The sequence below is a fragment of the Eptesicus fuscus genome, chromosome 3 (genome assembly GCF_027574615.1).
Source record: "Eptesicus fuscus isolate TK198812 chromosome 3, DD_ASM_mEF_20220401, whole genome shotgun sequence".
Classification (NCBI taxonomy): Eukaryota; Metazoa; Chordata; class Mammalia; order Chiroptera; family Vespertilionidae; genus Eptesicus; species Eptesicus fuscus.
Genome location: NC_072475.1, coordinates 50,375,889 through 50,389,997, shown reverse-complemented (window position 1 = coordinate 50,389,997; position 14,109 = coordinate 50,375,889). Strand labels below are relative to the sequence as shown.

Genomic DNA, 14,109 nt, shown 5'->3' with positions numbered 1-14,109 from the left:
CTCTCTCTCTATATATATATATATATATATATATATATATACACACACACACACACACACACACACACACACACACAGGCTCCTAAAATCTTTCAGTGTATTTATTTATAGTCCAAATTAGTTTTGCAGAAAGAGTAGTGCCTCATCTTTATAAATCAGGGATTATTTCTTCTGCCTTTCCTCCCCCCTTTTTCCTGGCACCTGAAGCTTTATTCATTTTTTTTGTTTGTTTATTTGTTTTTGTTTTGTTTTTTCATCTCAGCTTCAGCAAATGAGAGAGCTGAAATTCTGTGTATTGCGACAGGGTCTTCAATACACCCTGAGAATCAGTTGTCAACCATCCTACCTGCCCAGACAAAGCAGCTTTCAGACTTGAGTCAGCCTAGTTGAACCTGTCAGCTCCTGAGTTACTAAATTTCCTGTGGGAGACCAAAAGGCAAATTTGTGAGTCACTGGGTGGTACATGGGGGTAAATAGGCCCTGGGATGATGCTTTTAATATAGTCTTAGGTCCTTGCTAAACTGCTTTCCCCAGAGCTTTTACTCTAGGATTTTATGACTTTGGAGCCCTGATAGAATCTCCCAGTAAATGAATGGAGTGAGGCTGCCATCTCCTGGCACTTATTGGGAATTGCTTAGGAAGACGGAATCTGTTCTTGCACATCAAAGGGAATATGTGCTGTCATAATCGTTTTTTTTTTAAATCTGGTACTAGACTTTGATCTCAGATCACACTATAATTATATAGTAACTTTCTCCTAGTCTCTGGCTATGATTGTTGACTGAAAATTGGTGCTTTGAGAAATGCCCTAGAGTTATATTATTCTCAGAAAACAAGAGGAGATACCTTTGTGTAGTTACCACAGAGACTCATAGCTTCTCCCTTCCATCTCTTCTGAGTATGTAATATGATTTTCATGTAATATGATAATTGCTCTGAAGTCTCTCATTATGTCTGGAAATGACAGTGTCAGTCTAAGTATGTCACCTGACAGTTTCATTCTGGATGGTTCCCGTAAACTCTGTCTTTAGGCTATACCTCCATTTATTCCTTCAACTGACTTTTGTTGTGCTAAGTTTGGAGATAATCCACTGGTCATCAGACAGAGGGATACTAACAGGTCAACAAATACAATACACTTAAGAAAGCATGGACAAAGGTCATTGAATGGAGAGATTAAATATGTCACTTGAACTGCCCCTCTCCCCATTCCCCCCACAACTGAGAGAAATAGACAGAATAATCTCAAACAGAGGCTAAATGAGAAATGGTATTTTGGTCTTTGAATATTGCTTGAGTCATTTACATATGAACAAGAAGAGTCCATTTGAACAATGCTTCACTCAAACTGGGAAGCTGGACTTACCTATGTTTTAACTTCTCCTCCTCAAACCTTGCTCCCCATTGTTTTCTTTGTAGTTTGGGGAAGAAATGCCTGTCTCTAAGCAATGTATGAATTTACACCTGTCCAAGGTTCTCCAGACCTGGAAGAGGTTTCAGAATGTCCTCTGGGAAATGAGAGGAATTGGATTATCAACAAAGCAGAGATTGAATAGGCCACGTGCTGACTCTGAATACACTGGGAAACACGTTTGCTGATTGGAGGAAGCTGATGAGCTCTTTTTGAGAACAGTGCTCAGTTCTAGTTTTGTGAGATTCATATATTAGATCTATGACTTGATGTGGGAAACAGCAAGTAATTCAGTACCATCAGATTATGCTTCCATTTTTCTGGTAGATTACACATCTGAAGTAGCATGATTTCATCCAGAATTATTAGCAGAGATGTGCCTGTCTAGCATTGCTACACGCACATACACACACATACACACACACACACACACGCACGCACACACACATACACACACACATACACACACCCGCACACTCATACCCAGAGTTTTAGAAACGAGAACCACTATGGTGTGGCAGTTCATTTGGGAGGTAATACTGAGAAGCACAAGTGAGGGAGCAGAACAGTTGAACTGAGAAGCAAGAAAAGTCAGTAAAGGGCCTGTTACTGAGCTGAGTGTACAGACCCCCTGGGAAGTTGTGCAGAGCCCATCTTAGAATTTTTCTTTTTTTCCATCTTAGGCTTTTTGCACCAGAGTCCGGAGAAGCCGGGGCATTTGCCCACTGACTCCTGTCCTCTGGTGGTTGAGAGTTGCCCCCAGTGATGCCAGTTCTCCTGCATTGACACCCCTCCACGTCCTGGTAGTTCCTGGAGCAGAACCACTGGCCATGGGGGTAGAAGCTGCCAGCTGGCAGGAAACCACCTGCCAAGCCTGCAAGTGGAGTCAAGGGCGGGCTGGGGATGCAGGGCAGGGCATCAACAGTGTCTCCTCCACACACACCTGGACCACATTCATGGGTTCACATATATGAGGAAACGGTCAAATCGAGGGAAGTCTATAATAATAAGAAGGAATTATTATTAATTTTGTTTACATATGAGAGTGGTGCATATACATCCCAATGAGAAAGGAATGTGAAGTGTAAACCACACTCAGCTGGGCCACAGGCGGAGGAGATTGAGACAGTTGACTTATTTGGAACATCCCCATCACAAGATTATTGCTTCTGAAGATGAGGAGAGAGGTACTCTGGTCATCGCCGATACATTTCTGTATCCATTTGCCAAGCCTCTTTGCCAAATACTTTACATTGTTATGTAAGAGGGAAAATAAGCCGTGAACACAGCCCACTGCCATAATAGGTGTAGAAAGTGCAGTAATAATTCAGATCAAGACCCTTCACGGAGGGGGGCAGGATACTCGTTCCACAGGGCAGTGGTCCTGAGGGAACAAGGAGGTTGGCATCCAGCCTGCCTTCTACCAGGGCCTCCACCGGAGCTGGCATTCATTCCCAGGCCAGGGTGAGAGTGCACATCCGTCTCCCTTCATCTAACCTGTTTTGTGTGCCTTATGTGAGCTGGAGGCTTTAGGTAGGTAATCTTGTTCAGGTAAATCTTCAAAACAAATCTGGGGGACTAGGTGCTATTTGGTTAATCAGTTTCATAGGTGGTAGAGAAAGGGAAGAGCATATGGGAAATTTAACTAAATATCTACTATGTGCTTAGACATTTTCTATCAACCCTAAAAGGGCAATTTTATAGGGTTTTGGTTTGCTTTAAATAGATGAGGAATTGGAAGCTTAGAGAGGTTAAATAACATGACAAACGTAGGATTCAAAGCTAAGCCTGTCATACTCTGACTCCAGTGCTCTTGCACACATATTAGTGTCAAAATGAGAAGAGATCAAGGAATACATATTGGAGGAGGCATCTTTTGAATCAGTTCTGTTTCTACGCATAATTTGGTCAATAGGTCATTAACATACATGAATTAACGCCTTTTCTAAAAGATTTAAATCAAATAACATACAGTTATTTCAGAAACTATGCCAAGTAAAACTGACTTTGATTTATAAAACACATTACTATAATTATTGATATTAATGTCCACTCTGCAGATTATTGAAAACCTGGGATGCTCTATTGGTATCTGTCTTCAGTATTTCTTGTGTCTAAGAGTATGTTTGTTTAGGACCACAGTACTAACAGCTTCTTGCAAGTCAGGGCAGGTCCATTCTTTCTTATAGTAAATGCGGATGGTCAGACATGTTCTGCTGCCTGGCCAAGGTCAGCTTTAACCAACGAAGCACAAGGCTGGCACTTGGCCTTGTGACCCCTGCCACTTCCCTTTAGAGCAGTGGTTCTCAACCTTTCTAATGCCGTGACCCTTTAATATAGTTCCTCATGTTGTGGTGGCCCCCAACCATAAAATTATTTTTGTTGCTACTTCATAACTGTAATTTTGCTACTGTTATGAATCGTAATGTAAATATCTGATATGCAGGATGTCTTAGGCGACCCCTGTGAAAGGGTCGTTCGACCCCCAAAGGGGTCGCGACCCACAGGTTGAGAACCGCTGCTTTAGAGCCATTCCACATTCATGATAACCTGGGTCATTGTCTTAGGAGAACAGTATGTATGTGCATTTTGACCTTTGCCACAAATGTGGAAATACGACAACACTGTTACTCTGCCACTAGGGCTGTGTGACCTCGAATTAGTTATTTTTCCTCTTTGAACCTCAGTTTTATTTCACCCGTAAAATGAGGGACTTCATATATATGATTTCTGGTCATGACGGAGGGAAATGCTAAAATATTCCCCAAATTGAGGACATTAAAAACCCATAAATGGGTGACTTCGTTAGAAGATGGTGACCATGCCTACTTCTCAGAATGTCAGAGAAGCTTGGCAAAAATATTTACCCCTTTCAATCATAAGTCATAATTTTTTTGTTGTCGTTGTTAATCCTCACCTGAGGATATTTTTCCATTGATTTTCAGAGAGTGGAAGGGAGGGGGAGAGACAGAGAGAGCAAAACATCAGTATGAGGAGAGAAATCGAATGGTTGCCTCCTGTACGCACCCCAACCAGGGCTGCGGATGGAGCCTGCAACCAAGTTATGTGTTCTTGACCAGAATCAAACCCAGAACCCTTCAGTCCATGGGCCAATGCACTATCCACTGAGCCAAACTAGCTAGGGCCATAATATTTTTATAGGAAGATTTTACATTGTTTATTAACAACCACGGAAGCTGCTCCCTTGCAGGGGTTAGTGGGGTGGAAAGTCAGAATCACAGAAGGACTTTGTCCTATTGAAGAGTCATTGCCACGATAGGTGCTTTTGTTGGTGTGCCACAAATTGGGGCAAAAGAAAGAACGCTTTCTTATAAAACAGCAAATATTATTGAGCTATTCAGGTTTTTTTTTTAAAAAAATGAATCTATATAACTACTAATTTCACTTAGCTACTTAGTATTTATTAAGCTACCTGCCTGATTTCAAATATTACTTAGTTCTTGTGCTCTGTTGTTAGTTATCTGCATTCTGTGTTTGAGTGATGGAGGTTAGTAATTTGCAGTCAACGGAATGTGCTAAAGTTTTATTCAGTAGAATATAAAGGCGTCGGGGACAGAGTTCCATTCCGTACTTGGTATTCTAAAGATAACCAGCGAAGAGCAAAGTGGATGATAAAGAGGCCCAGTACTAGGAAGGTCTTCTTAAGTAGAAATTATGAAATAAACTGAAATCGAGGAATCAGTTACAGGAATTGAGGCAGTTTTCCTTTGAGGTTTAAGAGCAGACACATGAAAGTCTTCTGTGAAAACAGGAGACCCACCCAGAGGAATAAGCTCTTTAGCCATATCTCCTTTTCTTCGCCGTAACAAGCTCTGTGGTCTGTGTGCTTTTTCCTTTTGTTGGACAGTTTACTAATAGCCAAACAGGCAGAGTCACTTGATCTCACCCTCCTGCAATGCACAGAAATCCTTGGATCAGTTCAGAGGTGGCACTCCCTGGAACTGATCACAGCCAAAGTGTACAACTGCATTTTTTTTCCTCCTCTTTTTCCCTCCCGGGCCCTGTCTGTGTTTCAGTTGCATGGCAACCCATCTGCTGTAATAGCTGATGTCAGCTCATTTTCACTTAAACGTGGCCCAGGAAAGTTTTCAAGACGGGCACTTGAATTTGAATTTGCGTAATGCTGGGGAAGGCTCCAGTTTGTGTTACCAAATTATAAAACTGCAGACTAATGGGCCCTGGCAGGGTAAATGTAAATGTGGGTCACAAGGGATTAGCTTCCAGAACAGTGTGGCCTTAGGGACTTGGTTTCTAACTTCTAGGAGCTTAGCAAGTGAGCCTCAGCCATATTCTATTTGCTGCTAAAGTTCTCTCTGTACTTTAAAGGAATAAGTGGCGTCCAAAATTACCCTAACTCCTCAACGTTAGCATTTAGGCAAATACTTGATACGGCTTTTTTGAAAGAAGGGCCAACATTTTGCGTAGGTGCATCAGCAGCAATTGGGAGGAAAGAGCGAGTTCTCTAGTGTGCAGAAAGTAGAGAAATATAACTTCTTGAATCCAGCAGAGGGCAGAAGGGAGTTTTAGCTTTTCTCACCTGTGACAATCCAAATTTGTGACAATCAAAGGCAAAATTCAGAGGCACGTTTGTAGACAAATTATTCCCCAGCCGGTACCGCAGGAGTTATTCTGGTTGTAAAGACAGGATCTAGCTCGTGTGCTCAGAGCCAGTTTGATCCCATCTATGCAAAAGGATATACAGAATGTTGACTTATTTATGCCTACGAGGAGATAACAGTGTTGTACCCAAATAACACCACCACTTCTAATTGATTTAGGTTTTAATCACTAATCACTGTACAGCATTTTATGATTTTTTTCCCATTTATGTTCATGGCACTCCAAATACTAGAATGAAAGAATATTTGAAATAAAGAGGAGTAAATTATTTCATTATCAAATGTTTCTCTTTTAAAGGAACAGTACCTACATGTATCTCTATAAAATAGTGAAAATGATTTTCACAACCTATGCTGGCTTCTTAGAAGTCAAATCTAATTTATCCTCACATCTCTAAGCTGCAACTTGGGGTGGTAGTATTTGTGCCATTGTAATGATGGGGTGGATACTGGAACATGGGGACAATTAAGAAATGAGTCTTTGTCTTGGTGTTTACATAATCTAATCTAATAATAGACAAATATGCAAATTGACCGCACATTCGCTACACCTAAGCCACGCCCACCAGCCAATCAGGATGAGTATGCAAATTACCCCAACAAAGATGGTGGCTAATTTGCATATCAAGACAGCGTCGAAAGAAGCCAAGAGCTGCAGAAGGGAGTAAAGCTTCGAAGAAGCAAGCAAGCTGGGGTGGGGGGTGGTGGTGGGGGGAGGGGGAGGGGAGGAGAAGGGAGGAGTGAAGTCAGGGACGGGGGCGAAGGGAAACGCAGGTGGGCTGGCAGAGAAGGTGGGGCGGGCGACAAGGGCGGAGCGGAGGCAGGGCCGGGGGCAAAGGGAAACGCAGGTGGGCTGGCAGAGAAGGCGGGGCGGGCGACAAGGGCGGAGTGAAGTCAGGGCCAGGGCGAAGGGAAACGCAGGCGGGCTGGAGGAGAAGGCGGGGCGGGCGACAAGGGCGGAGCGGAGGCGGGGCCGGGGGCAAAGGGAAAAGCAGGCGGGCTGGCCGAGAAGGCGGGGCGGGGGGCGAAGGGAAACGCAGGCGGGCTGGCGGAGAAGGCGGGGCGGGCGACAAGGGCGGAACGGAGGCGGGGTAGAGTGCGGCAGGAAATCCTATTGCAGGATTTTTCCTGCAACGGGAATGCTAGTCCTATATAATAAAAGGTAATATGCAAATAGACTGAACTGTGGAACAACTGAACAACTGAACAATCGGTCGCTATGACATGCGCTGACCACCAGGGGGCGTGTGTGGAACATGGCAGACGTTGGCTGTGGTGGGATGATGGAGCAGGTGATTGGGGGCACCAGACCAAGGTGGGGCGCCGGTCCTTGTCATTATGGCAAGCCTCTGGTGGTTACTAAAAATTCTTTGCTCCAGCGCACTGCTGTCCTGCCCAGCGCTTGCACCCACTGCCAGTGCTGGCCCCGCTTGCACCTGAAGCTGGCACCGGAGCCACCACTTGCACCCACTGCCAGTGCCCGTCGTCGTCGGTCCCGATCACTCGCTGCCATCAGCAGGTGCGAGTGGCGGCTGCCAGCCCTGATGGGCAATCAGGGCAGCAGCCTCTGCTTGCAACCTCTGACAGTGCTGGCTCCGCTTGCACCCGCTGCTGGCGCCAGCCCTGGGGCCGATGCCATCAGCATGTGGGAGTGGCAGTGGTGGGAGTGGGGCTGCCAGCAGATAGGGGGCTGGGAGTCGCAGTGGAAGGGGCCAGGCAGGGTCTCAGAGGATGGGCCGAGACCCACCCCTGTGCCTACCACAGCCTCCCGGCCCACAGTTCCTTTCAAAGTGTACAAATTCGTGCACTGGGGCCCTAGTTTTATATAATTTTAAATCCTGGTTGTTAATGTTTGGCTTTTAAAAAACAAGGAACATAAATCTTCCATGATGATTTGTAGGGAAGACTGTTTTGGATTGGGGTAGTATGTTAGTGTCTTTTTTATTTTTCTTGCTTTTTAAAAACATTTTTTTAAGTATGGTATTGTTTAAATTGGGTTGGTTCCTCAGGAGGCAGCCCCTGAGATGGAGTTAGGATATTTAGTAAGGAGCAGCCCTGGACTCTGTGCCTGTGGAAGAGAGGGGAGGAGGCAGAGGGAGAAGATGGATTTCCCTGCAGGCCCAGTGTCAGCCTTAGGGGACTCTGGATTCAGATAACTCTTCAGAGTACCCTGAACTGGGGCCCTCCCATGTCGATCAATTATTGGAGGTGTACCTCCACCCCACCCCACCCAACAGCAAGACAGGACTGTGGTTGAGGTGGCTCTTTGCAGCTGACACAGTCATTAAGGGATTACACTGACTGCACTCCCAGTAGCTGAGATAAGCCATTCTTTATTGAAGAAGGAGCTGGGTGTGTGAGAAAGAGCCCCAAAAGTCAGGTACACTGGATTTTCTTTTTGATAAATTGTTGACTCTTTAACATTGGATAACATATTGATTGCTTTAAGAAGAAAGTGATAGCTTGCTATATATTTCAATCTGTGTGGAACGAAATGGTACTAAATAAAAGACTTCTTCATGGTTACTGTTGTTTGAAAAGTAGGATTTTAAGGAATGGAAATGAGTACTTTTTTTTATAAATGAGTGTTAAGTTCTGAAATACAGTGCTAGCATAAATACATAAAATGGTTTATTTATTTGCATTGGGGTTGTCCTATGAATAACAAATGATGTTGATTAAAGGTAATTTCAGTGAATAATGTAATGAGTTTGTAGTAGTTCTTTGCAATCTGTGGGGAAAATTGTTAAATAAATCATAGAGAGTGATGCTGGTAGTCTGTCCCCTAATAAAATACAAGTAAATGTATTATAAAAGACAGGGGGCAGGGAGGGGACATTTGCATGTTGTTGGTAGAATGGTCACTTATGTCTAGCCTTTATCTCAGCACTTCATGTTTGAGCCCTGTTAATCCCATCTAGCCATTTGTCGTTCAGTCATAGCTTCAGTTGTGTGCCTACTGCATGCAGACCCCTGTGCCTGCTTAATACATATTGGAGACATGGTTCTCTTTCTCAAATAGCTCAGAATATCATTAAAAAAGTCACATCTGTTACCTTACCACCAGTCTCATCAGAAAAGTTATACTATTTGGAAAGATGTTAAGTTCATGATGCGATGATTTTTCTAAAAATTAATATTTTTGTTGAAAGCTCCATTTTTTTATGTCAATAAGTACTTCAGTCATTTTCATGAAGACAGGCTAATTATGGTCATTTTTAATGAAAATGTCTGTCAAATAACTGTCTGAATATCCAGTTTATCAATTGTTTTTAAAGTAAAAATGGTGTTCCCTTAGCAAAGCAGTCAATTTAGGCCACAACTCAGAGTCACATGAGTGCTTTTCTTTTACTTTTTAAAATTATTTACTGATTGATTTTATAGAGAGATGATAGGATAGGAGAGAGAGAGAGAGGCAGAGAGAGAGAGAGAGAGAGAAACATTGACTTGTTGTTCCACTTATTGATGCATTCATTGGTTGATTCTTATGTGTGCCCTGACTGGGGATAGAACTAGAAACCTTGGTGTATTGGGACAACGCTCTAACCAGCTGAGCTACCCAGCCAGGGCACATGAGTGCTTTCCTTAAAGACAGCTTTTGTGTGTCAGTATGACTAGGAAGTGCTTTACAGTTACTTCCCATTTCCTCACACAGGGTATCTGGATATAAGAAAGGTAGCTCAAGAGTTGGCATTAAACAAAACTAATCTTTTTGTTTCCATTAAGGATTTTCTTAAGTGCAACTGGATTTTTTTTTTTAATGCTAGTGCACAGAATCCACAGAATCCAGTGACTGCTCATGCAGTTGGGTGCCATTGTCTTGACTAGTACTAAGCAGCTTTGCCCTCCAATTGCTTTTATACCATCAGTTCAGGTGTGAACACAGTGAAAAGACAGTGTCTTAGCACAATGAAAAGAATTGTGACCTCACTGCTCTCTGAAAGTGTCCCACGTCCAGTGTCCACAGCCCACAGTGTCCTTTGCTAGTGAGGGGAACTGTTTTAAGCAGGGAGAGCCTGGGGGAAGAGACTGCTTTGGCAAGAGACCGGAGAGCCTGGCTTTGTCTGATGGCAACAGAGATGGAGAACCGGGAAGGAAGAGTTGAAGTTTACTGAGGTTTTCAGCCTGGTGACTGAGTGTGGCAATACCATTAGTCCAGGTAATGACTGGGGAAAGAGGAGTTTATGGTTGAAAGTGATACTGCTGCCACTGAGAGAGAAAAATTTATCATAATTCTCCCACTTGGAAAAGAGTGGACTCAAGCTGCATCTGTGCAGGAGCCTAAGGTTTGATTTTTTACTAACAACGAGCAATGGTTTTGGAGGCTCCACACATTCTGTATTGATGCCTAAGCCTCTTGTGTCTGTGCTTCCTGTAATAGTACTTTCTCTCCCTGTTTCTAGGAATGGTGCAGAAGCTGGACCAAAAACTTCCAGTGGCCAATGAGTACCTGCTGCTCTCTGGGGGAGTCCGGGAAGGCGTGGTGGACCTGGACTTGGATGAGCTTAATATCTATGCCCGGGGGACTGACTACGATATGGACTTTACCCTTCTGGTGCCAGCCCTTAAGCTGCATGACCGTAATCAGCCTGTGACGCTCGATATGCGCCACTCAGCCTTGTGCCACTCTTGGCTGAGCCTCCGGCTCTTTGATGAGGGGACGATCAGTAAATGGAAAGACTGCTGCACCATCGTGGATCACATCAATGGTGCCACCAACTACTTCTTCTCCCCAACCAAAGTGGCCGACTGGTTCTATGACTCCATCAGCATCGTCCTATCAGAGATACAGAAGAAACCCCAGCGAGGGATGCCAAAGGTGGAGAAGGTAGAAAAGAATGGGACCATCATCTCCATCATCCTGGGTGTGGGGAGCAGCCGCATGTTGTACGATATTGTCCCTGTGGTGTCTTTCAAAGGCTGGCCCGCAGTGGCCCAGAGCTGGCTCATGGAGAACCACTTCTGGGATGGGAAGATCACAGAGGAAGAGGTCATCAGCGGGTTTTACTTGGTGCCTGCTTGCTCCTACAAGGGTAAGAAGGACAATGAATGGCGGCTGTCCTTTGCCAGGAGCGAGGTGCAGCTGAAGAAGTGCATCTCTAGCAGCCTCATGCAGGCCTACCAGGCCTGCAAAGCCATCATCATTAAACTCCTGTCCCGGCCCAAAGCTATTAGCCCCTATCACCTGCGGAGCATGATGCTCTGGGCCTGCGACAGACTTCCTGCCAACTACTTGGCTCAAGAAGACTATGCAGCCCACTTTTTACTGGGCCTCATCGATGACCTGCAGCACTGTCTGGTCAACAAGATGTGTCCCAACTACTTCATCCCTCAGTGCAACATGCTGGAGCACCTGTCGGAGGAGACGGTCATGCTCCAGGCGCGCAAGCTGTCCTCCGTCCGCTCTGACCCCGCAGAGCACTTGCGCACGGCCATCGAGCATGTCAAGGCCGCCAACCGGCTGACGCTGGAGCTGCAGAGGCGGGGGAGCACCACCAGCATCCCCTCCCCACAGTCGGACGGAGGGGACCCCAACCAGCCTGATGACCGTTTGGCCAAAAAACTGCAGCAGCTAGTGACTGAGAACCCGGGGAAGTCCATCTCTGTCTTTATTAACCCTGATGATGTCACAAGGCCCCATTTCAGAATCGATGATAAATTTTTCTGAGCATTGTGCTGCCTTTTGTTTTTCCTGATTCTAAAACTTGGCATCATGTGTCTTGTGGTCTGTGCCGCTGTCTTTCCGTTTTCTACACATCCAGCCTAGACTGGATCTGTTAAGAACACATTGGAAGTCTCCTGTTTTGCAGGGCGGTGCAGGCTCTGAAACAGTATATTACTATTTCATACGCTGCCTCTGGTTTTGTTTACTGTTCATAGTTCTTGTCCCATAGTTCATTTTTGTTTCGTTTTTTAAGGAGAACTTGAGCCATAGACTGAGATGCCCATGAATTCTCTTGCTTTTTTCTGTTTCATACTTTGTGCAAATTTGTTAATGGGGATAGAGAAACAGACCTCATTCTGACACCTAAGGATTCTATTATTTTTTGTTTTGTTTTGTTTTATTTTATTTTATTTTTTAATGAGCTGTCTTCACTACAGGTATTTGGGAGTCACCTGAACCTGGGAACTACCCAGTATGCTAGCTGGATTGAATTCTTCTGACCAGTGGCCAGAGTAGTTTCCCCTTCCCACCAAACAGTGTCGACTTTGAAAGTGATAATGCTACAAATTCTGTTTTGGAGCAACTTCATTGAATGTAATTGTCCTCAAATCAGAACTTTGGATGGTTTGGAGGGTATGTTTGACAACTTTCCAAACAGAATTAAGGTTCCCAAATGGTAGTTTTAGTGTATGTAATTATTTGAAGCCTTATTTAAATCTTATTAAAGAACATACCATTATAATTGTTATTTGCACTAATGAAATCTTTGACATTGTCACAGTTCCAATGTGTGTGTTTCAATATAAATTGACATCCTCTGTTGAAATGCTATCATACTTTTTTTTAATTTAGCCCATTTCTTGCAATCAATGGAATGATTCTTTACATTTGTTTAGTCCTTTAATTATGGGCTTCTGTTTTGCCATCTTTGATATACCTGGTTCCTATCTTACTGAAAGAAGTTTTTAAAGCTTTATACCTGCTGAGTGACTTTATCTGAAGCTGGGTAAAATATATACTTGATAGAATAGGTGTCTTTGTATGTATTTCTTTGGGGGTTATAGAGGTAAGCTTTTTTTGTAAAGTCTTTTTGCTTCTACTGAAAGTTTTGAGGAAAACTGGCAGGAAGAATTTATAATCCCCAAATAGAAGATATCATGCCTGTTCCAAAACAGATTTTGCTATAGAGCAGGAACCAGGACATGTCTGTGGGCACCAGCCCTGGAGTAGAGCTATCCCGTCTTCATGAACAAATTTTCCTGCCGGGTTTAGGTGCCACAAGGCATTGGCTCCGTTTTTGTATGGACTCATTGCCAACTGTGGTGTTTGAGAGGTCAGGGGGCCTGCTGATCTCTCAAAGATGACCATGATGTCTACTACTGGAAAGGTCAAGCAACATTTTGGTTTTGATCTTGAATGTCCAGACCTACAGGTTTGATTGAAATCAGGCATATGCGGTCCTGGGTTTTTGCATGGGAATTAATGTAATGTTTATAAATGAAAATGAAATCCTTCAACCATCTTAAGTCAAACACACAAAAAAATCATAATAAAAGAAACATACTGGCCTTGGAATTTTGTTGTTGTTGCTATTGTTAGTTTGTAATATGGAAACTATTTTCTTTTTAATATATTTTTATTGATTTCAGAAAGGAAGGGAGAGGGAGAGAGAGAGAGAAACATCAATGATGAGAGAGAATAATGGATTGGCTACCTCCTGCACTCCCCCTACTAGGGATTGAGCCCACAACCTGGGCATGTGCCCTTGACCGGAATCAAACACGGGACACTTCAGTCCGCAGGCCACTGAGCCAAACTAGCTAGGGTTGAAAAATATTTCCTTATTAGTAATCCCAACAGCAATTTTCAGTAAAGTTGGGGCTTTCTGTTGTCTTTGAGGCCAGATGCTCATGTAGGGAACACCCAGTGTTCTTTCTTCCCTTTCCCTATTTTTTCCTACCAGTACTACCTGTCCTCCACATAACCTATGTCCTTCTTGGGAAATGACTTTATCCCCAGCTCCAGACTCTCCCCTGATTGGTGTAGGCCCACTGACACAACCATTTCCCTGGCCACAGTTATAATTAGGGATTGGCATGGAATGTAAGTGGCTCCCATCAGGGACATGCTCAGGATCCCAGCTTGGGATGCTGGGCAGAGCATGCATGCTGGACATGGAAGAGGAAGCACCTGGCCTCTGCCACTCTGACAGCTATCCCATAATCATGGCTAGAGCCAGCCTGAGGATGAAGCTGACATTGGATGATAGTACTGAGAGATTGGGCGTGTGGGGTGCAACATGAGTCACCAGACTTTGCTCTCCTCCCTCCCAAGTCCAAGAACTCTCTCCCCATTGAACTTTCTACTTAAATGAGTCAACACTTAGTTCTTTT

General features: G+C 44.0%; 1 protein-coding gene across 2 annotated transcripts in view; it reads left to right on the top strand.

Annotated features, from left to right (window-relative positions):
* The window catches only part of MB21D2 (Mab-21 domain containing 2), a 112,901-nt gene extending 99,620 nt beyond the window's left edge, over window positions 1-13,281 (top strand). For both annotated transcript variants that reach the window (XM_008151608.3, XM_054713832.1), the window contains one exon: window positions 10,455-13,281. In XM_008151608.3, coding sequence (XP_008149830.1) covers window positions 10,455-11,719 — 1,265 coding nt within the window. In that variant the 3' untranslated portion in view covers window positions 11,720-13,281. The remainder of the gene's footprint in view (window positions 1-10,454) is intronic.
* Window positions 13,282-14,109: the final 828 nt, after the last annotated feature.